General features: G+C 50.9%; 1 protein-coding gene across 1 annotated transcript in view; it reads left to right on the top strand.

Moving 5' to 3' along the window:
- Positions 1-7,788, top strand: part of FRMD8 (FERM domain containing 8) — a 20,912-nt gene extending 13,124 nt beyond the window's left edge. Inside the window, exons 10-11 of the mRNA XM_007462006.1 lie at positions 4,929-5,133; positions 7,670-7,788. Coding sequence (XP_007462068.1) covers positions 4,929-5,133; positions 7,670-7,788 — 324 coding nt within the window. The remainder of the gene's footprint in view (positions 1-4,928; positions 5,134-7,669) is intronic.
- Positions 7,789-10,447: the final 2,659 nt, after the last annotated feature.

Raw genomic sequence — 10,447 nt, 5'->3', positions numbered from 1 at the left:
GCGAACTCTCAACCACTGCGCCACCAGGGAAGCCCGGCAGGTGGATTCTTAACCACTGCGCCACCAGGGAAGCCCCCCAACTCTTAATCTCAACAAATTTCCCCAAAGAAACCCATGTAACACCTTTCAGATTAAGAAAGACCCCTTGAGCCCCCTCCCAGCCTTGCCCCCACCAAGGGACCTCCGCATCCTGACTTGTGTCACCCCAGGGTCGTTCTGCCTGGTTTTGATCCTTAGGGCAGTGGGTTCCCATAGTGTGTTCTGTTCTGCTCAGTGTATTGCGCTCAGCCCTGTGTCTGTGAGCTCCATCCTCGTCCCCACTGCAGGTGGCAGTGCTTTGGTCTTTCATGCGGCTCTCGGGTGTTCCCACATGTGAATTTGTTGCTGTTGACTTTTCCATACCATAGCGGACGGGCACTTGGGTCTCCAGTTCAGGACTGTTGCAGACAGTGCTGCGTGGTCAGTGTTGCACATGTCCTCTGCGCGTCCAGGTACGCGCCCAGGAGCCGACAGGCCAGGTCACAGGCAGGTGCTGTGCTCGGCGTTCACCCACGGTGGCTGGATGCTGGCTGCGGCAGTAGTTAGTATTGTCATCTTGAACGTTCAGCCAGTCTGGTGGGTGAGGAGGGGTATCTCCTTGTGTTTTCTTCCTTTATTATTTAGTCACTTTATTGAGATATAATTTACAATAAGAGTGAGTTTTAACACGTTCACACACCCTTGTAACCACTGCCACCACAGGCAAGCTATGGAGGTGCTTAGATACATCCATGTATCTTTCTAGAGGGGAAATGTCTATTCACATCTTTTGCCCATTTTTTAATTGGCATTATTTCCATCACCCCCAAATCTCCATGTGGTTTTAATTGACAACACACACACACACACACACACACACACACACACACACACACATTAATGAGGTTGAGCATCTTTTATGTGTGTATCCACCATCTGGATATCCTGTTCATTGAGGTCTTTTGCCAATTTTTCTTTGGGGTTATGCTTTTTTTTTTTTAATTGTTTTGTACATTTTGCTTCTGATTTAAGACTCACCTCTTCACCTGCTACTTGACAGTGCCCCTTAGCTATCCCTAGAGTTTAGCTTTCTCCAGAATGTCATATAAACACATGCATCATAGTTACCCAAGAGAAATGGAGATAGATGTCCACACAAGACTTATACTAAGATATTCATAGCAGCTTTGTTTGTCATAACCAAAGAATTGGAAACAACATAAATGTCTGTCAGCTGGTAGATAGATAAACAAATAGTGGTCCAACCCTACAGTATATATACTGTATGCAGCCTTTTGAGCCTGGCCTCTTTCACTAAGCTTCATGCTCCTGAGATTCATCCACATTTCGTGGTGTAGCAGTTCGTTCCTGTTGGTTGTTGAATGGTATTCCATTGTATGGATACACTACAGGTCAGCTCTTCACCCACTTGTTTGGGTTGTTTCCAGTTTGGGGCTTTTGTGAATAAAGCTGCTCTAAACATTTGAGTACAGGCTACTGTGTGGGCGTATGCCTTCATTTCTCTTGCATAAATACCTAGGAATGGGATTACTGGATTGTATGATAAACATATAATCAGCTTTACTAGAAACTACCAAATGGTTTTCCAAAGTGACTGTACCATTTTGTTATCCCACCAGCAATGTCTGAGAGTTCCAGTAGCTCCGCATCCTTGCCCAGCACTTGGTGTGGTCAGTTTTTGTTTGTTTGCCATTCTAATAACTGTATGGTAGTGATAAGTCATTGTGGTTTTAATTTGCATTTTCATAATGACTAATGATGTTGATCATCCATCCGTGTGTTCATTTGCTATCCATAGGTCTTCTTTGATGGATGTCTGATCAAATCATTTGTCCTTTTTTTTTTTTTTTTTTCCTAACATCTTTGTTGGAGTATAATTGTTTCACAGTGGTGTGCCAGTTTCTGCTCTACAGCAAAGTGAATCAGCTATACATACACATATATCCCCATATCTCCTCCCTCTTGCGTCTCGCTCCCACCCTCCCTATCCTACCCCTCTAGGTGGTCACAAAGCACCGAGCTGATCTCCCTGTGCTATGTGGCTGCTTCCTACTAGCTATCTGTTTTACGTTTGATAGTGTATGTGTGTCCATGCCACTCTCTCACTTCGTGCCAGCTTACCCTTCCCCCTCCCCGTGTCCTCAAGTCCATTCTCTACGTCTGCATCTTTATTCCTGTCCTGCCCCTAGGTTCTTCATAACCAATTTTTTGTTGTTGTTGTTTTTAGATTCCATATATATGTGTTAGCATATGGTAATTGTTTTTCTCTTTCTGACTTACTTCACTCTGTATGACAGACTCTAGGTCCATCCACCTCACTACAAATAGCTCAATTTTGTTTCTTTTTATGGCTGGGTAATATTCCATTGTATATATGTGCCACATCTTCTTTATCCATTCAGCTGTCGTTGGACACTTAGGTTGTTTCCATGTCCTGGCTATTGTAAATAGAGCTGCAATGAACATTGTGGTACATGACTCTTTTTGCATTATGGTTTTCTCAGGGTATATGCCCAGTCGTGGGTTTGCTGGGTCATATGGTAGTTCTATTTGTAGTTTTTTAAGGAACTTCCAGACTGTTCTCCATAGTGGCTGTATCAATTTGCATTCCCACCAACAGTGCAAGAGGATTCCCTTTGTCCATTTTTTTTCCTTTGTCCATTTTTTAAATTGGGTTATTTGTTTTCTTACTGAGCTGTAAGCGTTCATTATATATTCTGCCTACCAGTCCCTTATCTGATATATATTTTGCAGATGTCTTCTTTCAGTCTATAACTTGATGTTTTTTCCTAAAAAATGTCTTTTAAAAAGGTGTTCTTAAATTTTCCAGTCCATTTATTTTATATCTCCATTTATTTGTCTTTGATTTCTTTCACTAACATTTTATGGTTTTCAGCATACAAGTCTTGTGCATCTTTTATTAGATTTATCTCCCCCTCCCCCTTTTTTGGTGCTACCAGAGATGGTACTATTTTTTTTTTTTTTTTTTTTGGCCACACTTTGTGGCATGCAGGATCTTAGTTCCCTGACCATGGATCAAACCCGTTTCCCCTGCATGATGACGATGGCTAAACATTTTAAAGAAATCTTATTAAAAGCTTCACCGCGTCCCCTGCATCGGCAGGCGGACTGTCAACCACTGCGCCACCAGGGAAGCCCCAGAGATGGTACTATTTTTAATTTCAATTTCCAGTTATTCATTGTGGTGTATAGAAATGCAGCTGATTCTGTTACCATATATCCTTTTATCCTGTAACCCTGTTGAACTCACTCACTATTTCTAGTATCTTTTTTGCAGATTCTTTGTGATTTTCTGTGTGGACAGTTACATTGTCTATGAACAGGGACAGTTATAGTCTAACTTTCCAGTCTGTATGCCTCTCAGTTGTCTTGGCTGATAGCACTGCCTCGGACCCCCGTTACAGTGGTGAGTACGTGTGAGCAGACATCCTTGACTTGAGGGGAAAGCATTCAGTCTTTTTTTTTTTTTTTTATAAGTTTATTTATTTATTTTTGGCCGTGTTGGGTCTTTGTTGCTGTGCGCGGGCTTTCTCTAGTTGTGGCGAGCGGGGATTACTCTTCATTGTGGTGTGCGGGCTTCTCATTGTGGTGGCTTCTCTTGTTGCGGAGCATGGGCTCCAAGCGTGCGGGCTTCGACGCGTGAGCTCTAGAGCGCAGGCTCAGCAGTTGTGGCGTACGGGCCTGCGGCATGTGGGAGCTTCCCGGACCAGGGCTCGAACCCGTGTCCCCTGCATCGGCAGGCGGATTCTTAACCACTGCGCCACCAGGGAAGCCCAAGCATTCAGTCTTGCTCTGAGTAGGTTTGGTGTTAGCTGTGTGTTTTTCATAGACACCTGTCATCAGATTAAGGAAGTTCCCGTCCATTTCTAGTTTGCTGAGTTTTATCCCGAGTGGATATTTCATTTTGTCGGATGTGGCTGAGGTATGATGGCAGCATCCCCGAACCTCAGGAGCATCAAGCGGTGTTAGAGAAACTCAGAGGGCTCGGGGCCTGTCCCCACCAGCTGCCCGCTGCCCAGTGTTCCTCTCAGCTCAGCGCAGTTCCCTCAGGGAGGTGAGGAGGCCGGTGTGGAGCCCGGACCCGCCTGTGCATGGTTCCCTGCCCTGCTCCCCCTGCGCAGGGTGGCTTGTGTGGCTCTGGGGAGGCCTCAGGCCACCCCATCGGGCAGCTGGGCACCGGCTGCCCCCTTGGCCTCTGACCCTGCTCCCCAGCGGGTTCTCTTCTTAGGACATGCGGCAGGCATGTGTCCACCTCAGTCCCTGCTGTGTCCTGCCGCCTGCAGCAGGGTGACACTTCGTAAACACACGCTGCCTAAGCGACACCACCTGCTGGCAGCTTTCTGTCTGTGGGTCTGCGATCCCCTGCCATCCCCACCATATGGTGCCCAGACGGTGCCCGCTGACATCTGGTCACATCACCTTTTATGTCAACATGTGTAACGTTTCCAGTCTGTTGAGAAGACGTCACTTTAGAAGAACGCGCCCAGAGGGAGCCGCCTTCCCTGCCCGGTGACCTCACCACCGCCTTCTTGGCTGCGGGTTCTTCTCTCAGCAAACGCACATGCCCAGAGAGCCCTGCCCCCCTGCTCCCTCCCGACCTGCGCCTTCTAACTAGAGTGTTCCTTCTTTCCCAGCCCATCTCTGACCCCTGAAGTCCCCCCACATGGGAGGCCTCCCCTGCCCCTGGCCCACAGAGCACACTCGCCTTCCTTCTTTGCTTAAAGGGTGTTGGTTTCCTCATTGCCTCCCCCACCAGAGGGCAGGGGGCTGTGGGTTCGGTTCATCTGGCTCTGCAGCAGGTAGGGAGAGGTGGGCCTGGGCCACGGCTCCCCCCGCCAGGCCTCACGCCGGCCCCCTCTCCTCCCCAGGCCGAGCTGATGAGCAGCCTCATCGAGTACTGCATCGAGCTGAGCCAGGCCGCAGAGCCCGCCACCCCACAGGAGGGCGCGGCCGGCCCGGCCTCAGGCCCTGGCTCCTCACCACCCCCCACTCAACGCCCCCAGCTGCGGAGGCAGGGCAGCGTGGTATGCAGCCGGATCCAGCATCTCTCCACCATCGACTACGTGGAGGAGGGTGAGTGACCCCCTCGCGGTGTACACGTGTACCTACGCGCGTGCACACGCACGCCATGGGGAGCTCTGGAGGGTAGGGAGGTGGGGAGCAATTCCAGACCCGGTGAGTTAGCCTCCAGTGGCAGGACCTGGCTTGGGGCGTGGGGGGCAGGCTGGGCACAGGTGTCCCATCATCTGAGCTCTGCCACAGGGAATCTGAGGCCTCCGGGGCTCCGGCAGTAAGAGCCCTACTCCATCCCTTCTCACTGCTGCGTCCGCAGACGTGTCCAGATGTGAAAAACTAGAAACTACCAGTGTCTGTTATTAAAGGCGTGGGTACAGGAACAATGGGCCCACACCCTGTGGGATCAGTGCAGCTGGTAAAGATGCCATATGTACCCTAGTGCACTGTGGTGTCTTGGATCGAGTCCCAGAACAGACAGCGGACATTGTGGAAGAACAGGTGAAATCCACAGGTTTGCAGCTTAGTTAATAAAGCTGTACCAGTGTTCTTAGCTATGACACAGACCGTGGTAACAGATGGACCGTGCTAACACAGGAGAGGCTTATGAGGATATGCAAAACTCTATGTATTATCTGTGCAACTTTTCTGTAAGTGTAGAATTATTCCAAAATAAAAAGGGGTGTTTTTTTTGGTTTTCAAATGGCAAGATGTTCACAAAATAGCACTGAGTAGAAAAAATCAGGTACTAGGAGAAAATCAGGCACGAGTACTAGGTACTAGGTGCTCATTAGCATGCGAGACAGCGTCCACATGCACAAGGAGGGAGAGACCCCTCTGCAGCCATCAGCCGCTGTAACTTTCCTTTTTTCTTAGTGCTTCGTTCTGGCATTTAAATTTTTACAAGCATGTCATTTTTATCATCGGAAAAAGCAAAATAATTTATAATTTTTCTCTGACACACTTGTTACCACAGTTGCTGTCTTCCTCTCCTAGTGAGCTCAGCCCCTTCCCCCCGATCCCCTGTTGCTGGACATCATAGTTACAGTTGACCCTTGAACAACACCGGTTTGCGCTGCGCGGATCCACTTACAGTAGTAAATACTGTAGTACTGCACAATCCGTGGTTGGTTGAATTGGTGGATAAGGAGGAACCACAGGTACATGAAGGGCCAACTATAAGTTATACCCAGATTTTCGACTGCGCAGAAGGTTGGCATTGTCCTAGGGCCGACTGTATTTCTAGTTCTTAGCTACTACAAACAACATACCTGTAGCCAAATCCTTACCTGGAATCTGAACTGTTTCCTCAGGATAAATTCCTAGAAATGGGGCTGCTGGGTCAAAGTGTGTGCCCACTGTACCTGTCCCAGGAGGGAGGTGCCTTCCCCACCCTCACGATGGGTGTTATCGTCCTGAGGGGCAGAGAACTCACTGGAGTTGGGGTTTGGATGCTGGTGAAGTGGGATCATTTTTACATGCTTGATCACGTACAGTTTCTTCATGCATTACTGTTCATTTCTGTTGCCTGTTTTTCTTTTGTTGCTTGATTTTTTAAATTAACGTCTTAGGTTAATATGGTGTATTTGTTAGAATTAATTAACCGATATGATGCAGTATTATTAACTAAAGTCCTTAGTTTTAACCTAACGTCCTTTTTCAGTCCCAGGGTCCCATCTAGGACACCACACTACATTTGGTTGCCATGTCTCCTTAGGCTCCTCTTGGCTGTGACAAGTTACTCAGACTTTCCTTGTTTTTTGATGACCTTGACAGTCTTGAGGTGTACTTGTTGGGGATATCGTAGGATGCCCCTTTATTGGAATTTCTCTTATGATTTTCTCATTATTAGATGGGGTTATGGGTTTGGGGGAGGAAGATCACAGAGGTAACATGGCTTGAAATTTTTAACTTTTAAGAAGTCTTTTTAGGGACTCCCCTGGCGGCCCAGTGGTTAGGACTCCAGGCTTCCACTGCCGGGGCCCTGGTCGGGGAACTAAGATGCCGCAAGCCTCGCAGTGAGGCCAAAGAAAAAGAAGTCTTTTTATCTCATTGAGGGTTACCTTCAGCCAGTAGTGTACGTTATAGGTATTTTGTGGTTTGGCCTCTGTTCTTTTCATCTTCTTCGTTTTCTGTAATTGAATTATAGTTGACATACAGTATATTATATATTGTGGTGTGTATAGTGCTTTTGACAAACATAGTGATTCAGTATTTTTATATGTTACAAAATGATCATAAGTCTAGTTGCCATCTGTCACCATACAGAGTTATTACGATATTATTGGCCATGTTCCATATGCTGTGTATTACATCCCTGTGACTTACAGCTGGAAGTTTGTACACCTCTCTGGTCTCTTCTTGAACAGGTTTAGACAACACAGCAGGCCCAGCATCAAATGCAAACCCTGGTGGCCTCTGATTTGGAGGCTGGCCACCCACCCCACATGTCCTGTCGCTGGTGGGAGGGTGGGGTGGGGCTGAGGCTTACAAAGGCGGCAGGAGTGAAGCGGAGAGCTCGTCCTGAACAGGCTCCAGAAGGGGCTCCCCCGGGGCTGGCCCCTCCCCTCAGCCTGTCCCTCTTGCTCCCCGACAGGTGAGCAGATCAAGCGGGTGAAACCGAAGCGCAGCACGTCCTTCTTCAGCCGGCAGCTGTCCCTGGGCCAGGGGGGCTACACCGTGGTGCAGCCCACCGAGAGCCTGGAGCAGGGCTGAGCGCCGCAGTGCCTGGCGGGAGGGCGCGGGGGCAGCCCCCGGGCCTGGCCCAGCATCGTGCTACCTGAGGGGGAATGCTGGGAGGAGGGCAGCCTCGGCGTGTGGACAAGTCACTTCTGTACCCGGGACGCTGCCCGGGCTGCGCTGCGCAGAGCCAGCTGGGGGCTGCCGCAGGGTCCCTCCCGCAGCCTGCCTGCCCTCCCTCCGGACGCCGGGCCCCGCTGCAGTCTCAGGACCAATCTGACCAGGCCCCGGCCGCCCCCTCCCACCCAGGGACTCGCCTTTGTGCCCCTCTCAAAACGGACAGTATCCCCTGCCCTGAAGTCCCTGCTGGAGGCAGGTGTCCCCACTGGAGGAAGAATAGGGCTCAGGACACTTGGGCGTACTGTGTGTCTTTGGTCTTTCTCCTGGACTTTGGTGACCACATCCCCGCATTCCTTCGCTGCATTCCAGCCCACACCACCAGGCTGGGACGTGGCCCTGCGGGGAGAGGGCAGGGGGCCTCCCTGGATTGAAACACAGCAGGAACAGAGAAGGTGAGGCCCCCACCAAGCCCTCCCCGGCTGGATGAAACTGGATGGCCCCTGCGCCCCTCACTCAGGCCTCTTTTGCGGGCAGGAGACACTCTGACCAGAAGGAAAGTGTGCCTGCTCATCTTTGGTGATGTCACTGTGCTGGGAGCTGGGTGTCCTGTGGACCAACAAGTCCACTGGACCCGCACTCCACACCCGGAGGAGCTCCCAAACCCCCTTGGGCTTCAGGTTTTAGTTTTGATCTTTCTTTGTCTGCTTTGGTTCCATGAAGCCTGTGAACTTGGGCAACTCACAAGGATGCTGCTGCCGGCCCCAGAGCCGCTGGCACTCCTTCCATGATGGCACTGTGGTTTCACCCAGCCTGAGCCAGGGGGCCGGCCCATGCACGGGAAGCCTCAGGACGGGAGTGGTCTCCTTCGTCCTGAGGGCTTTATAGATGGGCTGGATGTGGCCTGGGCCTGGCTCTTCCCACACCCGCCTGCCTTCCCCCAGATGAGCTGGCCTCGGGGAGGGCCTCCCAGCCCTCGGGCTCCTCCGTGGTACATCCCTGGCTTTCATGAGTGCTTCTTGGGACTTGAGGCAGTCCCAGCTCAGCACAGTCTTTGCTTTGTCTTCCCTCCCAGGGGAGAATGTGGGAGAGGAAATGTGAACCTCTTGTCTCCGGATTTCCAGTCACCTCTTTCTCTCTTTGGTGACTCCTGAACACTCCAGATGTTTCGAGGTCGCTTGCCTTTCAGCAGTAGGGACTGTTACCTGTAGGCGTCTCCAGTTCTTTGGAACGTCCTAGCTGTAGGACACCTCATCTCTCCTCCTGGAGCCCCTCCCTGGCTCCCAGCTCTCTGGTTATCCCATCCCGCTCACTGTTCTGATGCCAGGTGAATTCTTACCTGATGGGTTGAGGGGCCTGGAGGGTGTGTACACACAAACTACTTGTTTTGACTCTTCAGCCTCTTTTTCCTATTTTCTTAGCATCCATTGTGCCTTAACTTTTTCTGCCTGCCCTTTCGGGCAAAGCAGTATTTTACTAAGTGTCCTTGGAATATTCTTATCCTTTCGTATCATGTGACTTAATAATAAAATCAATTTCTAGCAAATTTTGGGGTGGTTTATGATGTGAAATAATGAGAGTGTGTTAATTACAGCCTGGGAGTTAATTATAGGCTGTGTATTTGCTTTTCATCAAATATGCATGAAGGGATGCAGCCCGCTGGGCTTGCCAAGCTAGACACAGGTGGAGAACCCAGAGTAAAGTTTTTTAGTCTCAGCGGTTGGTGAGGGACTCCCAGGGTGGGAAGGTCCAAGGGGGATTTTGGGGTTCATGGTGGGAACCAAGGTGACAGCTCCGCAGGGAGCAGGGGAACAAGGAGCTGGTGGCGGGCAGGCAGATGCTTTGTCCCTGTCCAGTGAGCCTAACTGGCCCGGCCTGGTGGACGCTGTGCCGTCAGCTCGCACCTCACGCTCTGGGCTTGGGACCCAGGGCCCAGTCCGGATGCCAGTGCCTCAGGGGAGGCCAGAGAGCCCAGGAGGTCTGAGGGTTTCTCCTGCCAGCCCTGAGGTCTCCTTTTGCCCCGGGCTTGGCCTGGAGGCAGTCTGTTTACCACAGGTGCTGTTGGCGAGACCCACACACCAGAGCGCTGGGAGCCCCGCAGGAGGCAGCAGTGGTAACTGTGGGCTTTGGCCCTGGAGGGTGGGCACTGTTTGGGGGCTTGGGGTTCACACTGAACATTTCAGGAGCTGGAAGGAGCAAGCCACGTGTGCCGGTAATAGTGCGGTTCCAGGACTAGGGCCCCTCCCCTTGGGCGTCTGTGACAGTGAATGGGGTCCTCAGCATGGCATGGGCAGCAGGACACCATGGTCTTGGGCACTTACATGAGGCATCTTGAGCCTGTCTTCTTGATGGGAATGATAATAGTACCCACCTCATAGGGTTAGTAGGGTGCTTCGGGGTCTGGTGTTGACAGGCACTCGATAGGCATTAGCTATTTTCATCATCTCTAAAAGTCCTGTATCTGGAAAGCTGGGTGGGAGAACGGGATCCACCTGAGAGGCCAGGTCCTGCCGCTGGCACACACACCCCCACCCCCGCTGTGGTGGGGAAAGGAGCACCGACAGCCTGGGGCCTGGCA

The sequence above is a fragment of the Lipotes vexillifer genome, unplaced genomic scaffold (genome assembly GCF_000442215.2).
Source record: "Lipotes vexillifer unplaced genomic scaffold, Lipotes_vexillifer_v1.1 scaffold1129, whole genome shotgun sequence".
Classification (NCBI taxonomy): Eukaryota; Metazoa; Chordata; class Mammalia; order Artiodactyla; family Lipotidae; genus Lipotes; species Lipotes vexillifer.
Note: the sequence above shows the minus strand (reverse complement) of the source record. Positions and strands in the feature narration are given on the sequence as shown.